The sequence below is a fragment of the Diabrotica virgifera genome, chromosome 3, assembly GCF_917563875.1.
Source record: "Diabrotica virgifera virgifera chromosome 3, PGI_DIABVI_V3a".
Taxonomy (NCBI): Eukaryota; Metazoa; Arthropoda; class Insecta; order Coleoptera; family Chrysomelidae; genus Diabrotica; species Diabrotica virgifera.
In genome coordinates this window covers 322,537-340,880 of record NC_065445.1, presented here as the reverse complement: position 1 = coordinate 340,880, position 18,344 = coordinate 322,537, and the positions used below count along the sequence as shown (strand labels likewise).

Here is an 18,344-nt window from a genome sequence, read left to right as displayed (position 1 = left end):
TGGTCTATTATGTGCCACTGTTTGATCTGTGAGCACAGTGCGGTCCCAGTATAGCTTGTAGTTGTCATTCTCAAGCATACTCTCAGGGACGTATTGATAATGATCTTTCCTACTGCGTCATACCGTTCCTTGTATTCAGTTGCAGCAAATGCCTGGCAGCCCCCTGTAAGATGGATGGTTTCTTGAGATTGGCATCCATATCGGCATTTGTCGTTTTGGACCTGAGGGTCTTTCGACGATATATTTCCGGTAATTTCTGGTTGGTATAACCTGATCCTGAATGGCCAGTAATGAACCCTCCGTTTCAAGGAACATTTTCCCGTAGGAAACATTCTCGTTGGAATTTTACGGCGCTGAGCAGATGGGACGTGAATTATAAATAGTAAAATTCCCCCATCTTCCTATAGTCTCAGAATCCGCATGACTTGCATTTTTGGAAGCCTCGGATGGTGTCAGCAGAAAAGGTTTTCCATTGTTTTTAATCTGGTAGAATATAAAATGGTATTTTAAATATCAAAACTTAAACTTGTTTCGTTTTAGTTTACCTATTAGGAATATTATGATTAATGACTATTAAATTTTAAGGATCTGGAAACATATAAAACAACTCGAATCGAGACAATGGAAGCCTGTTTGGAACTTTTGACCAGTTTATCGACAGAAAAGTTGTCTCCCCTGGCGACAGTGTTAAAAGATGGAGCTGTTTCACTAATCGGTGCCCAAGACGAAAAGATAAAAAATTCTACTGAGATTTTGCTACAAAGAATGAATATTTCGTATGTTGATCACGATAATTATTAAAACATGAATGTGATAATATATTTTTGGAATCTAAGTTTAAATTAAATGTGACCATTTTCTTTAAAAATAAATAGCAACATAAAATAAGTAACTTTTTATTTCATAAAACTAAAAGTCAAACAATTAGGAATGCACGTCATAGATTTAATGACATCATAACCCACCTACAGTAAAAACTAGACGACAAACAAATTCAACAAATTTTTCCTCATATATTAGTTTTTTTGCTACCGTTAAGTTTAGTAGGAAAGCGTTGTTGCTGAATAAAAAACATATATTTATTTACCAAAGCAACTACGGGCTACACTGTTTCTCTTTGTCTTTAAGAGTGCGAAACAAAGATGTGAGTGTGAAAGAAAAATATCAAATGCTTTCTGCGTAAATTCTGGACTAAGACAGGGAGATCCGTTGTCCCCATTGTTGTTTAACCTGGCCTTAGAATATGTAATGCGAAAAATGTATCCAAAACTCAAACCAGACATAACTGCTCGGGGAGCAAAAATCATACTCGCCTTTGCCGATGACGTAGACGCAGTAGCACAATCAACATTAGAAATTAAGCATATTTTCTCGAGCTTTGAAGAAGCTGCATTAAACATCGGTCTAAAAATAAATGAAGACAAAACAAAATACATGGCCGTCTCAAAACAAGAACGACGGCGAATAAGGCAAAATATTACTATAAACGATCATAACTTCGAAGTGGTTAAAAAATTTAAATATCTAGGAGCAACAATCACAAATGACAAAAAATTAGAGCGAGAAGTTGAAACCGAATAATGGCAGGAAACGCAGGACAGCGTGACAAACGGATGGAGGCGCAGATACAATAACGAGCTAGAGTCTCTATTCGAAAAAGAAAAAAGGTGGAAAGATGCAGTCAAAGAAGATCTAGAGAAAATGGGAGTGCGACAATGGGAATTAGTGGCACAGGATCGACAAACATGGAAGGCAATAGTAAACGAGGCAAAGACTCACGAAGAGTTGTAGCGCCATTGATGATGATGATGAAACAAAGATAACTACCTGTAATATAAGTAGTGTCAAAGTCATGTTGTCATATAGCACGGTTTTTAGACATTACTACGGTTTCCCAGATCGACTAACCAATGAACATTAAGGGTGCGATTACGTCACGAGTATACTGTAATTTTAATCATAATATGATTTTTTTCGAATCCTGAGAAAACTAATAAGTATTTTAGAAAAATTTAAACGCAGAATGAAAGATTTCACACTTCTATTTTATTTTCAGCCCTGCATCTTATTAAAATAAACAATATAGAAGTTTTCAGGGACTTTCGGCCCTCGGTAATAATGTAGTCTTTCATTCTGCGTTTAAATTTTTCAAAAATATTTACTTGTTTTCTCAGGATTCGAAAAAAATGAATACATTTAAAAAACTAATGAGAATTTTGACGTGCGTCAAAGTTTTTCATTTTGAAAAATCCACAAGGAAAAAGTTTTCCTGTAGTTGGCTGTATACCATATAATACAAAAAACAGTAAAATCCTGTATAAAAGGTATATTTAAAATCCCTCCAAAGGGCCACGTTGTGATTTTGATGTGGCCCTTTTGAGGGATTTTAAATATACCTTTTATACAGAATTTTACTATTTTTTGTTTTTTCATTTTGCTCATTCCCCTTAATGGATATTTATATGTCTTTGATGTATGAAAAATAGTCAAGATAGTTAAGAAATAAAGATGTTTAGTGGATACCTAATTATGGAAACTGTTGATATTTATCCATGCAATATTTACGGAAATCTAGGACTTCAATCTCCATTATACACTGACAATTTGTCGATGAATTTCCATTAATACTGGCTTAACTATTAAATACATACTATCCTTAGAGGTCAGCTAGGATTATGTCAATTAGAATTACTTGTATAATTTATTGTAAAAATTTAAATAATGGGTACCTAATAAATTTGGCAACACTACAGCCTGTACCTGGCATTCTAAAATATCAACATTATTATTACGTTATTACATAATGAAATGTTAACGTTTTAACCTACTTTATAAATATATATTCTTATTTAAACTCCTACAATAGGAACGATGTACAACTTTCATGAATAATTCAAAATAAGTTTTTACTGGAAACAACACCAAAATTACAAATACAAAAATATAAAGTAAACTAGGATATTACCGGGTGGTGAATTGGAAAACGGGCCATAGGAAACTCAATGTAAAATTCTAAACTGTTGAATTCCTGCTCCCTAATTATTTTACATCAAAAGACATTAGAAACTATTTGTAGAGGATTGAAATCTGTATTGAAAACAACTGTTAAAATTGTTCTACGAATTAAACATATTCCAAATTTTTAAAAAAATGTAATACATTTTTCAGTTTTTCAGCCCAAAATTAGGCCACACACAGAGCAATGTCACAATAAAGTTATTATTTTTACATTTTTAAACTGTCAATATTTTCATTTTATCATTAAAAGCAATACAGTTGATAAGATACCCTCAGTTGCGGAGAAAGTATTAATAATAAAGATTTTTTATTCAGTCAATGGTGTGACCACTGTCAGTTAAATAGTAACGTGTGGCCTAACTTTTACACACATACCTACTGTGGCAAGTGTATTATATTTTTCAAAATTTTGGAATGCGTTTAAATCGTAGAACAATTTTAACTTTTGATTTTAATACAGATTTCAATTCTCTACAAATATTCTCTCATGGTTTTTGATGTAAAATAATTAGGGAAGCAGGAATTCAACAGTTTAGAATTTTATATTGAGTTTCCTATGGCCCGTTTTACGATTCACTACCCGGTATAAGATAAAATGTGTATTATATGTCTTATTATTTAATAACATAAATACTACACATACATACACCACAACACACATTCAGTGATCGAAAAGCATTTAAAAATATGGGATTCTGTATTCTTGTGACGTAAAGTCAAAAATTGAAGTCTCCCCACCACCGTCGATCTGGGCAACCGTAGTATGTCTAAGAACCGTGGTAATATAGGGCTTTTCATCGATTGTCATTTGTTTCGAGCTTCTGTCATGTGTCACATAATATTAATATATCTAAGTCATACGTCTTTGGTTTGTATCATTGGTTATATCAATAGGACTTTTCATTCACAGTCATTTGTTTCGAGCTTCTGTCATATTTCGTATAATCCGTGTATATTAATATTATACACAGATTATACAACATATGACAGAAGCTCGAAATAAATGACAATCGATGAAAAGCCCTATAACGTATGACGTAAATATATTAATATTATGTGATACATGACAGAAGTTCGAAACAAACGACTGTGACTGAAAAGTCCTGTAGAAGGTTAAAGCCCGATTTCATAATAAAGTTAAAGTGGAAATCGTTTTCAAAAGATTATTACGGAAATTGTGCTTAAATAGTGTATAACCTCCAAGTTGTTAAGAAGGTATCATAGCCTCCTTATTCCTGATTCTTCTTCTTTTTCATGTGCCGTACTCGATTATCGAGTGTTGGCTATCAAATTGGCTATAGTAATTTTGTTGACAGCAGCTCGGAAAAGGGATGCAGAGGATCTGTTAAACCATTCCCTCAGTTCTCAATTAGATTACAATCAAAGTAGGTGATACTGTTAGTTCTCTTCAGTTGTTCATTATAAGCCGTTATTACTTAGGGTTGTATTCGAGTCTTACTGACAACCATCACCTTGGCCTTTGAGGTGTTTAACTTATGATAATCCTATTAATCAGATGTTGAAGTTCTTCATAATTGCTCGCAATTAACACCGTGTCATCCCCATATCTCAAATTATTAATATTGACGCCATTCATTTTGATACCACATTGAACATTATCCACTGCTTTATTGAAAACAAACTCAGAATAAATGTTAAATATTAGTGGGTACCAAATGCAGCCCTGCCTTACTCCTCTTGGTATTTGTTCTTCACAAGTGTCCCGGCCAATCCTGATGTTTGCACGTTGATGCCAGTAAAGATTTTTAATAATTCGTAGATCTTTATCATCAATACCCACTTTCTGAAGAATGGCAATCATTTCAGTATGTTTTACTCGATCAAAGGCCTTCTCAAAGTCAATTAAACACATATAAACCGGATGTTCGACATCTCTGTACCATCACCTGAATACTAAATAGTGCTTCTCTGGTTCCAACGTTATTGCGGAATCCAACTGTGTATCATCAAGTTGTTCGGTAGTCACTACATCTTGTCGCATTAGCTTTTTTAGGTATCGTCACAAAAGTCGACAGCAGCCAATCCGTTGGTATATAGCTAGTTCGATAAACTTTATTAAAAAGATGAAGGAGAAATTTTTTATCTGAACTTTCGAAGAGCTTTATTATTTCACTTGGTCCCGTCGCTTTTCTTATCTTTGCTAATCTTATTGCTTGTTCAATTTCGTCCATAGTTAAGTCAGGTCCTGTAACTACTTCGTTAATTTAAATCTCGGGCCTTTCATCATTAAACAGTTCCTCAATGTAGTGTTTTCATCTGTCTATTTTATCCAAATCAGTGATAATCAGTTTTCCGTCTCTATCAACGATGTTATTTGTGTTTTTTGTTCTGACCTGTGAGTTCTTTTTATTTGTGAGCTGTTATTCCTGTTTAGTGGGGTATTAATGTCTCAAAAAGTAAAAATTGTTACAATATATTTATTATTAGCTACCTTAATCTTTATAAACATACAAATATGTATACAAAAATGTAATATGGACCATAAAGGAACATTCTTAAACATGATACAAATATTCCTAGTGCAGATATAATTTTATTAGGTAAATCACTAGCGATATCATCCTAACCACAACTTCTTGGAGATAATATCGGCGTAAAATGAGTATTATTATTATTATTATTAATATTAAGGAAGGGAAGAACAGTCTTAAATTGCTTGAAATACAAAAGATAAGCCCTTGACAACGTTGCTCTTGTATTTAATACCATATTACACCAGGGAAATAAGCAAAAAAAAGACATCTTCGGGATTATGACAAATCCAGATATCTTATTTTTTTTAGTTAGTATGTATAGGTTAAAATGCTGAAACCATAAACAACATGCAGGTAAGTGTAGAAAAGAAATGGGAAACGATTAAACTTACCGTACATCAAAATGCGCAGGTTATCTTAGAATATCAAAAAGAAGAACGGAAAGAGTGGATAAGTGAAAATACGTGGCAACTTATTAGAAAAAGGAAGGATCTCAAAGCCACATTAAATAGAGCACAAAGAAGTGACGACAAAATTAAAATAGCCCAAGAATATGAAGCTGCAAATAAACAGGTAAAAAAGAGTGCTAGAGGAGACAAGAGAAAATGGACAGAGAGAATTGCGCGAGCAGCAGAAGAAGCAGCAGCAACAAATAACCAAAGAGAATTATACAGTGAGCACGTAAAGGTTGGAATAAATTCATTTTTTCATGAATGGAAAATTTTGGAAATAAATCCCGAAACAGATCAATTTTTATTTTTAATTTACGACTTTTTGGCATATATATCATACTAGTGACGTCACCCATCTGGGCGTGATGACGTCATCGATTATTTTTTTAAACGAGAACAGGGGTCGTGTAGTAGCTCATTTGAAAGGCAATTCAATTCTATATTCAGTAATATAAACATTAACATAATTATTTATACAGGCTGTCCAAAAAAAAATTTTTTGAATTCAATTTATTGACATAAAAAGAGGGATGTGTGTAATTTATTTAATTCAAAATACATTTTAGTGCTATAAGAAAACAGAAAAAAATGTTTATTTGATAAATAAATATTGTTTTTTGCTTAAATTCAATATTAAAGCAGCCATCCACCTGCCTCTTGACAGTTTGAACTCTTTAATTTAAGCGAAAAGCAATGATTATTTTTCAAATAAACATTTTTTTCGTTTTCTGAGAGCAGTAAAATGTATTTTGAATTAAATAAATTACATACATTCTTTCTTTTGTCAATAAATTTAATTCAAAAAAATTTTTTGGACACCCTGTACAAATAATTATGTCAATGTTTATATTATTGAATAGAAAATTGAATTACCTTTCAAATGAGCTATAACGCGACCCCTATTCTTTAAAAAAAATCATCGATGAAGTCATCACGCCCAGATGGGTGACGTCACTAGTATGGCATATATGCCAAAGAGTCGTAATTTAAAAATAAAAATGGACCTGTTTTTGGATTTTTTTTTCAAATTTGTCCATTCTCGAGAAAATGAATTTATTCCAACCTTTACGTGCTCACTGTATAGAAACACCAAGCGTTTGGCAAACAGGAACAGAAACAATAACAAACCACTAAAAGACAAAAGAGGACAACTTCTAACAACAACAGAAGAACAGACCCATAGATGGCAAGAGTATTACAACGAACTCAAGCAGAGCAAGAAAACGAACTGTTTGCGCAAGAAAACCATGCAGCAGGACCAATTGAAAACTTTAAAAATAAATGCAGAGAGCCCAACGAAGAAAGAAATACGTGAAGCAATCCGCCACATGAGGAATAACAAAGCAGCGGGAATTGACAATATCCCATCCGAATTGTGGAAATCTGACATTGAGGGAACAGTGGAGTTACTGGTACCATTGCTGACAGAGATATGGAATGAAGAACATGTACCTACAGACTGGAATAATGGAATCATAATAAATCTCCCAAAAAAAGGTGACGCGCAGCTGTGCGAAAACTGGAGAGGTATAACGCTAATATGTTACATAAATAAAATAACAAGCGGGAACAATCCTGTATTGACCAGATTGCTACAACACGCATCATCATAGAAGAAATTAAAGAAAATAATGCAGCACTGATAATGACGTTTGTAGATTTTGCCAAAGCTTTTGGTAGCATAAAACACAAAGCTCTTTGGAACATTTTAAGCCAAGCTAAAATTCCACCTAAGATAATTAGAATAATACAAGTGATGTATAACCGAACAACATTCCAGGTATTACATAAGGGTCAAATGACGGACAAAATAGAAATAGACAAGGGTGGTAAAGCAAGGCTGTATACTCTCACCATTACTATTCAATATACCGGGTGGTGAATTGGAAAACGAGCCATAGGAAACTCAATGTAAAATTCTAAACTGTTGAATTCCTGCTTCTCTAATTATTTTACATCAAAAGACATTAGAAACTATTTGTAGAGGATCAAAATCTGTATTGAAAACAACTGTTAAAATTGTTCTACGAATTGAACATATTCCAAAATTTTGTAAAAATGTAATACATTTTTCAGTTTTTCAGCCCAAAATTAGGCCACACAAAGTGCAATAATGTGTCACAATGAAGTTATTATTTTCACATTTTTGAACTGTCAATATTTTTATTTTATCATTTATTGTTTAAAAACAATACAGTTGATAAGATACCCTCAGTTGCAGAGAAAGTATTAATAATAAAGATTTTTTATTCAGTCAATGGTGTGAGCACTGTCAGTTAAATAGTAACGTGTGGCTTTACTTTTACACGCATACCTATTGTGGCAAATGTATCATATTTTTCAAAATTTTGGAATGCATTTAAATCGTAGAACAATTTTAACTTTTGATTTTAATACAGATTTCAATATGACTACAAATTCTCTCATTATGTCTACAAATATTCTCTCATGACTTTTGATGTAAAATAATTAGGGAAGCAGGAATTCAACAGTTTAGAATTTTACATTGAGATTCCTATGGCCCGTTTTACGATTCACCACCCGGTATGTCTCAACTACATTTTCCATAAAACCATAGACAGGGAAAACGGAAACCCTTAGAACCCTTAGGAACTACTTAGATGGTAAGAAACTGGCCGATATGGAATATGCAGACGATATATGCCTGGTATCATATACAATAGATGATATGAAGAACATGCTACGTAAACTGCAGATAGAGGCGGCAGAAAATTATTATAAATGTCAATAAGACGGTTGAAATGAGAATAGGTCAATTCCGACAGGAAAAATTATATATCTATTAAGAAGAAGTAAAACAGGTACAAGAATTTTGCTACCTGGGAAGTATAGTTGGCGTACATGGTGGCATCGAGGCAAATATTAAACATCGACTTAGAAAAGCCCAGAAAGCATTTGGAACACTCTCAAACATATAAAGGTCAACACAAGTTAATCAAAACACCAAAATTTGTTTTATTTTACAGTTTTCGAAATAACAATTGAATTTTACAACTTTTACAATCGTCATTTTAAATTTTTTTTATATTTTCAAAGATACCTAAAATTTTGTAATTTTACGTCAATTATTAAGAGGCTACAGTAGCGATCAATAGGTAGCAACAAACGCGTTCCAAGATTGCGGCTCTAATTTTGAATATTTTGTCGAGATATTAAGAGGAAAAAAAAACTTTCTTCAAATAAACTTTTTGAAGTTATACTTCTTTAGGCGCGATAGGGAGTGAATTTTTATTATTCTGCGCGCATGCGCACAGAGACAGTATGTTGTTCCTTGCTAAATCTTTTAAGTTATATGCATCAGTCCAAAAAAGGTGTGGAAAAAATATATTAGTGTTTTTAGTAAATATATTTATTATAATTTTTGTGTCTTTTGATTTTTTTTCCTTGGGATTAAGGTAATACGTATTATTAAAACATTTTTATTTAATACTTCAATTTTCGTTAATTTGTTACCGTGGTTTGTCATAATGTCCGAGAAACCGTCAAAACAATGCCTTCGTAGCCTCGTTGGTACAGCATTCGACTACGAATCGAGAGGTCCCGGGTTCAAATGCGGACAATTGCTGTCTTTTTTTAATTTTTGGATTTTTGGAAAATGGTAAGTATATTAAACTCAGTTTAATATTTAATAAAATAAAAATAAACGTTAAAAATTATTGAATTCGCTGAAATCATATAATAGAAGTATAAATTCTTACGTGCGTACAAGGTCACATTCTTTTTATCCCATACCTCGATTTTGTGTAATCTTGGAACTACTAAAATTTTTTATTTCTAACAAGAAATAGAACATATTATAATAATATTATTATTATAACTAAATAACTAATTAGGCAACATAGAGAAATTATCACTGTCATTTTGACAAACCTGCGTCAGATTTTTTCTAATCTGTTCTGTCATCTTTATCGATATCTGTTCAGTGCAGTAGTGTGTTAATTTAAGAATTCGTTATTGTTGTTTCATAGGAAAGTAGTGTTTATTGATAGTTAATTTATTATATATTTGTTGTTGTTGTATCTCTTTGTTGGCCTCTTTGAAAGAATATATTGTTGTTAATTGTGAGTTTTAGTTATATGTAGGTAAGTAAGTATATTTTACGTAAAAATATTTCGAATTCTAATGAGAGTATATAAAGTTTTAGGAGGAATTTTTATTCTAAAAATATTATCAATAGTTTAACAAAATGGAAAAAGTAAATCAAACGAAAAATAAAGTAAAACCTTCCAAGAAAAAGTCCATTAAAAACCGTGTCAAAATTATGCGAAAATCGAAATTTGTTTCGCTTCACAACAAAAAATGATTATTTATTATTGTTTTATTATTAGATATTTCATGCAAATACCTTTCTAAATACCTATCTTAACATAAAATTTTCACCCATTTTGGTTTATTTTTATAAATATCTATTTATTATAAATTATATAAATTATGATACTATCTCCCGAAGTTATATTTTGTTGCTACCTTTTGATCGCTACTGTTTACTCTTAAGCTTTTTAATGGAAAAAAAAAATCGAAAAAATGGCATTTTTTGCACTAAATTGTTAATAATTTACAAAAGACGCCGAAATCTCTGTATAAAACGTACAGTGGAGCGTCGATAATTCGAACTGATTGGTACAGGGGTAGTTCGGTTTATCAAATTGTTCGGATTATCGAACATATGTTCAAAATACATACAAAGCTCATAAACATAGTACATATATGTACATACGTTTTAGTTACAAGGAATAAAACACCTGCAAAAATCCGCGGTCGTATTTTGCCCATATTGTCATATTAAATCCAAAAATTCGGTCCGCGATCATATTTTTATAATTTTTTTTGCGTTCGGATTAGCAGGGTTTGGATTATCGACGCTCTACCTACTGTATATGTTTTCTTTATAGAAGCCTATAATAACTAAAAAATCCTATATTTGGATTTGTCACAGTCCTGAGAAAAATCTTATTTCCCCGAGCTAAAAATGTTATGTTGTACTGCATGTTCTCTATAAAAAATTGGATCAAATGATAATACACGAATTTTACTACATGTCATTCATTATAGGTATTAAAATGGTTCATGAAGCCGTTTTAAGCCAAAGAAAATAATTACTATTATAGCTTGATTATGTGAAGAGATTTCATAGTCTTCTTACGATATTATTTGAATTTATACAGAGTGTACCAAAAGTCTGGAAAGTGGAAAACCACTAACCATTATCAAAAGGAAAATTTATACAGAGTGTACAGAGTTTTCCTCATATGAGGTATGCTCTCTTGATATTGGGGCCACCGATTTCCAGAGGGTGGCATGGAAAATTGCCGTGAAACAAAAACTGACACCTGGCAGTAGGTTTAATTTACAGACTCATGAAAGTGGCGACTAATATAATGTACGTTTAAAATCTGAGATCGAGAAGAAAAAGAAAAAAAAGAGAGAGAAAAAGAAAAATAAATAACGTGGGATCAAAGGCATTACCAAATATAGATGAATTCGAAATAGAAAGAGCTTTCAACGAGCTAAAGAATAATAATTCTCCAGGGCAGGACGGTATTGCTCTGGAAAATAAGCAGGACAGTAACAATTCCTAAACTAACAGAGCTATTTAAAAGATGTCTCCACAATAGCAAAATCCCTAAAGACTGGAATGAGACTCTAGTAACACTCTTACACAAAAAAGGGGGAAAATGTGACCTAAAGAATTATAGAGTTACACTCACCGGCACAAAATTCCGCGAACCAAAATTTTTGAATAAGTTTGACAATCTATAACTTTCTTATTTTTGTACTCCGATTTTCAAGATTCTTGCATCAGTTTGTAGGTATATGTATTGGTATATGGCATTATACGGGGGTGAATGGAAGCGTTATATTTTCTCGTAACTTTAAAAAATTCTGTGGAAAAATTGGAGGGCTAATTTTGTTTGGTACTCCTTTTGTATTATCCTGGAGGTATCACTAAGGTTTTATTTCTTGAATTACCCGAATATCTGTTTTCTTGTAAGAGCTGTAAATAAAAACACTGCTTTTATGTTTTTTTTTAAATAAAAATTTCAAATGCACTAAAATTAACAAAATAAAACATAATTAACAACAAAACAATTCAATAGCGGGTATGTCTACATCTTGCAGCAACGACTGCGCGCAATCTGTTTGGCATCGAATAAAGATGTGTATCCTTGCCTGGGGAATAGCCCGATATTCCTCTACCAGGGCCATAACTGTACCAAATTTTCTGGAGGCCTAGGATGACGGCTAATAGCTTTTTTTAATTCATCCCATCAATGCTCAATAGGATTGAGATCTGGTCTGCATGCGGGCCATTCTAATCTTATCAACCCAACCTCTATTTTATGAGTCCATCAGTGTTTTTATTTACAAAAAATGGTACAGCTCTTACAAGAAAATAGATATTCGGATAATTCAAAAAACAAAATTTTAGTGATGTCTCCGGGATAATATGACAGGACTATGAAACAAAATCAGCTCTTTCCACAGAATTTTTTAAAGTTAGGAGAAAATACAACGCTTCCATTCATCCCTGTGTAATGCCATGCAAGCAAAATTTTTGTGTTACCGGGATAATACCAAACGATATCAATACATGTACCTTCAAACTGATGCAACAATCTTGAAAATCGGAGTACAAATAATAAAGTTATAAATTGTCAAACTTAATCAAAAATTTTTAGGGGCGGAATTTTGTGCCGGTGAGTGTATATCGTTGCTTAGTCAAGTATACAAACTGTTTATGAAGTTGACTTACACAATTTATACTAACAGGCCGAACAGGATTGCTTCCGCAAAGGATATAGTATATAAGAGCATCTGCTGATAATAATGAGAACAGTGATAGAGAAGGCAAATGAATACCAACTACCGGTAATTCTTGCCTTCGTAGACTATAAAAAGGCATTTGATAGTATCGAGATGTGGGCCATAAAACAAGCTATTAATAATTGTAGAAATTGTAGAATAGATTCGAGATATGGGCAAACCAAGCCTCTAACCAAGAAAAATATGAATAAACTAGCCACAACAGAAAGAGCAATGTTAGGTATACGACTGTCAGATAAAAAGAGGAATGACTGGGTAACACCAAAAACAAAATTCGAAGATATCACAACAAAAATGGCCAAACTCAAATGTAGGTTCGCAGGCCAGTCTGCTAACAAAAAGACCAACAATTTGAAGAAAAATCTTCTGCGTAAAAGGTATATTTATTTTTAAAAACCCAAAAAAGAACTACAAATACAATACAGAACGTTTTCGCTCTCAAGGGAGCATCATCAGTGTTCTTGCAAGCTCTACAACTCTACATGCTAAGCCACCAAAAATACATCGGTTAAAACCGTTTAAATGTCGATTAAATGCCTTACATTATATTATTAAATGTTACATCCAGATGATGGATGAAATTAATAAGGATCTACCCTAAGGCATTATATGACCTTCCACGAAGCACGTGGGTTGTTGAGTTAAATTATCTGTCTTCACATAGAAAAAGGTAAAAGTCAACTTTTATAAAGTTGACTTTGTAAAAACTGTTTTACTTGTTGGCTTTTACCTTTTTCTATGTGAAGACAGATAATTGAACTCAACAACCCACGTGCTTCGTGGAAGGTCATATAATGCCTTAGGGTAGATCCTTATTAATTTCATCCATCATCTGGATGTAACATTTAATAATCTAATGTAAGACATTTAATCGACATTTAAACGGTTTTAACCGATGTATTTTTAGTGGCTTAGCATGTCGAGTTGTAGAGCTTGCAAGAACACTGATGATGCTCCCTTGAGAACGAAAACGTTCTGTATTGTACTTGTAGCCCTTTTTGGGGTTTTAAAAATAAATATACCTTTTACGCAGAAGATTTTTCTTCAAATTTTTGTATTTAATGGTATACAGCCAGCTACAGGAAATTCTTCCTTGTGGATTTTAAAAAGACCAACGTTTGAACGCCACAATACAACATTGGAGACCTTACAAAAGTAGACGACCAAAAGGAAGACTACAGGTAAGATGGATTGATAGATGACATAAAAAGAATGGCTGGAACAAATTGGAAGTATGTTGCTCAGGATGGAGATCTATGGAAGGAGCTGGGAGAGATCTATGTCAAAAACTGGATAGAAGGCTAAGAAGAACGTAGATTGGTGTGCGTTTTTGTTCCCTCAGTCAGCCTCTATTTTCACGATTATTGTGAATTTTTTAAATCTCGATGGAAGATATCGTAATATTACAAATGTAAATTTTTCGAATATGTTTACTCTCTGGTTTTACAATTAGGGAATAAATGTCATCGCTTGATGTTTACAATTTTAGTTATGGTAGTTATTTTTCGCTTTATTCTACCGGCTTCCGTAATTTCTTTCGTAATCTCCTTGAAAAATACACAATCAGTTATTTTTATATATGTAAATGTACAAGAACGATTTTGATTCGATACATTGCGTTGTCTTCAACTACATAATATTATCACTCGCGTCACTAACATATATATACAGCTGAAGCAGCCTATTTATTTAATGTTGGGCAATTAACAGATTACAATCTCATTCTCTGTCGAAGTCGGTTCCATAGTGACGGCCAAGCTGAGACAGTTGTTTCATAGATTCCATGTCTACAACAAAAATACGTAACATTAATCTATGACAAAAGTTCACAATTTAACCGCAGCATAAAACACACACACACGATGGTAATCCCGATCTGAATGAGTCTTGCATACCCTTAGGAACGTCTGATCCAGAGTGGGCGGCTGATAACAAACTCACCAACCCGCATGGCAAGCGTGGTGTTTTAACTGCCAATAACCCCCTTTCAAACCACAATGACGAGTACTAAAACACACGGACATGTACCCCGGGTGGGTAGAGCATCTAGTGACAAATCCTACACCTTGAAAAAGGTCAGTCTCACGGAGTCTGGGAGAGACAAGAACTCGTTTATGAAAACTCAACGAAACAAAACCCTAAAACTAAATGTCTGCACATACAATCAAGATATCTAAATGGAGATGAAAAAATTATTGAGCTACAAGAAGAACTATCGAAAATAAAATGGGATATACTGGTTCTTGCAGAAGTAAGAAGAAAAGGTGAAGAGAGAATACAGCTGAAATCAGGTACAAAGGTAACGAAGATAACAACAACGGAGTTGGCTTCATAGTGAACAACAGGATTGGCAAATATGTAAGCACATTTAGAGGAATTTCAGTCCGCGTAACATACATGTCATGATAATGAAAAGAACTTCACTAAAGACAGTGCAGATATATGCACCTATCTCAACCTATCCAGAAAAAAATATTGAAGCATTTTATGAAGACGTGACAATGGCCCTTGAAGAACGTAAAACGAGAATAACACTATTTATCGGAGATTTTAATGCAAAATTAGGAATGAAGCAGGGCATAGAAGAAACAAGGATAGGATATTTTGGATATGGGTCAAGAAATAATAGAGGAGATACCTTAATGAACTACTTGGAAGAGAGGAAACTATATGCTATGAACTCGTTTTTCAATAAGAAACCGCAACGAAAATGGACACGGGTCAGTCCTTCTTCAGTTAAACTAAAATGGAAATTTGCCGGTCATACTATTAGACAAAAAGACGAAAGATGGAATAAAATTATTACAAAATGGAAACTATGGACATACAAATGAAAGAGAGGGAGACCGCAGATGAGATGGGTAGATGACTTAAAACACCAAGCAGACTCAAAATGGATGCACATTACTCAGGATAGAGAAAGATGGAGGAGCGAAGGGGAGACCTATGTCCAATATTGGATGTCGCAAGGCTGATAGATAGATAGATAGATATATATACCCTTAGGAACATTTGAGCATACAATTCATTGGGGTGAGAAGAACTGGTCCAGGTAAATCGAGGGCGAAGCATCCGAGCCCCAATGCTCTCAGGCACTCCTCCATAACTCCCCTCATAGCACGCTGATGCGCTATGAAAGGCGCCTATCTATAGCCTATTTCGACTATTCTTGAACGTAGGCCTCCCCTTTTTCTCCCCAGGATTCTCTGTCCTGGGCTATACTCATCCATTTGGAACCAGCGTGTTTTTTTATGTCGTCAATCCATCTCATTTGCGGTCTTCCCCTTCGGTATTCCCAGGGTAGTACCATAGAGAAATAAAAACAAGAGAGCGGTCAAAGGATAGGGCAAACCGTTCACATTCCTTTCTGCGTAGGTAAGTAGCACATCGGGGCGCTGTTGTTTATGAAACTAAAATTTTTACCATGCGTGAAAATATACTTGTTGACATTGACCAGGTTGTGTTTTTATCATGTTTTTATGACTCCATTTTGTTGTTGTGCTGAATTGTTTGATTTAAATATATTGAATTGGTGGAATTGAATATTGGTAGGTGGAAATACAATTTTAATATTATATAATAGTCTAGAAATAATGATTTTTTAAATTACATTCATATGCCGTGTACAACAAAGCGAAATTGCTTTCATTTAGGACTTAGGAGATAACATTTCAAAAACTATGAAGTGATTAATTACTGCATTTTACTAAAAATAATGTTAATTCCATGTTTTCGAGTGATTTATATTATTTTTTATTTTCAGGTATGTACCTACTAGTACTGTTAACTGTTAATCTGATAATACAGTACAAATTGGAATTACACAAGTGATAATGGACTAATGGATATAGTGTAATACATAGTGTATTACATACAAATAAAAAACTAGTGATAGTGTGACAAAAGACCGTGTTTTGCAAGTAGGTAGGCTAAATATCAATAAAGATTAATTAAGATAAAATGTGTGTAGTTTTTTTCCCATCCTATATTTCTGAAAACTTTTAAGGGAAATATAGAATTATTTTAAATTTCCCGTTTTCCCTGTTCTGGCCGTTTAGGTGAGTAAGTAGTTCATCGAGTCGCTAGCATCGAGTGTGACAATCATATGTATGCAACCAAGCACTCTTCTTGTTTTTATTTCTCTATGTGTAGTACTTGGTTATTCCATCTGCCGTCCTTTTGCCTTGCATTGTGCCCAGCGAATTTCCATTTCAGTTCTGCTATTTTTTCATTTACATCTTTGACCTTAGTGATTTTTCTTATCCATTCGATTCTTTTCTTATCCTTCATCATTTTTACCATTTTTTTGTTAGGTTAGAATTTATTGCCAATGTTTTCTCTTTTATTTTGTTTCCCTTGTTCCGTCACTTGACAGCATGACTCCTAGGTATTTATATTTATTTACTTCTTCGAATTTGCATCTTTCCACTTTGACCTCTCCATTAGTAGGTTTTTTCCTAATCTTAACATTTTTGTCTTGCATCAATACTCAACCCCGCGATTTTTCCTTCTTGAATGAGTTCCTCTACCATTTGCGTATATCTCTTCTCTTTGTCATAATCCCAACGTCATCGGCATATATGCTACAAGTTGACCTCCTCTATTCCTGAGTGTTCTTTTGTTCATTTTTCTGGTAATATATTCTATTGCCATGTTGAATAATGTTGTGGATAAACTATCACCCTGCCTTACCCCTTTATTTGTTTCGAATTCTTCTGTTTCCCTTATATGCGTTTTTACACTCACTCTGGTATAAGTACTGGCAATTTAACGATTAACAATTTTTTGTAATACACGAATTTTTTGGGTTACAGTTGGTCCGGATGTCGATAATATTGTTATAAACAAAAAACTTGCAAAATTACAAAAAAGCTTTTTAGCGCAAGACAAAACAAATTTTTTGTATTTTTTGGGCCATTCTAAGCAAAAAATGTAGGTACTTTCAAGTTTTTTTTCGTAGGATGCATTTCGAGATAAGCGCGGTTACATTTTCAAAAAATCGAAAAATTGCAATTTTTGAACCCGATTAACTTTTTATTAAAAAATAAAACAGCAATTCTGCTTACAGCATTTAAAAGTTCAACTAAAACTATACCGGTTTTGATTATTTGCATTGCTAAAAATTAATCTTTTTATTGTTAAACAAAGCTATAAACAAATAGTGTTTGAGCGTTTTGACGCGTGCCCAATGCATGCGTTTTATGCATGCTATGTAGAAATTGCCTGTTTTCAGGAGCTTGCACTTGCACCTATTCGTTCGTTTTTAAATGAGAGATGCATTGAAAACATCATTCAAGCACTATGTGTTTATAGCTTTGTTTAACAATAAAAAAATTCATTTTTAGCAATGAAAATAATCAAAACCGGTATCATTTGACTTGAACTTTCAAATGCTGTAAGCAGAATTGCTATTTTATTTTTTAATCAAAAGTTATTCAAAAATTTCAAAAATTGCAATTTTTTGAAAGTCTAACCGCGTTTATGTTGAAAACTATGCATTATACGAAAAAACTTGTAAGGATATTTTTTACTT

At 33.1% G+C, this 18,344-nt stretch overlaps 2 protein-coding genes across 5 annotated transcripts in view; one reads left to right on the top strand and one right to left on the bottom strand.

The window, feature by feature from the left end:
* Positions 1-888, top strand: part of LOC114324414 (brefeldin A-inhibited guanine nucleotide-exchange protein 3) — a 28,476-nt gene extending 27,588 nt beyond the window's left edge. The window contains exon 18 of the mRNA XM_028272252.2: positions 586-888. Coding sequence (XP_028128053.2) covers positions 586-801 — 216 coding nt within the window. The 3' untranslated portion in view covers positions 802-888. The remainder of the gene's footprint in view (positions 1-585) is intronic.
* LOC114324416 (phosphofurin acidic cluster sorting protein 1) overlaps positions 1-18,344 on the bottom strand; it is a 60,151-nt gene that overhangs the window by 22,188 nt on the left and 19,619 nt on the right. The window contains exon 5 of one of the 4 annotated variants that reach the window (XM_050647761.1): positions 5,441-11,981. The exons of 2 other annotated variants lie outside the window; for them this stretch is intronic. In XM_050647761.1, coding sequence (XP_050503718.1) covers positions 11,953-11,981 — 29 coding nt within the window. In that variant the 3' untranslated portion in view covers positions 5,441-11,952. Of the gene's footprint in view, positions 1-5,440; positions 11,982-14,367; positions 14,599-18,344 lie in introns of those variants that run through there. One more of the 4 variants, XM_028272257.2, reaches the window with a different exon arrangement.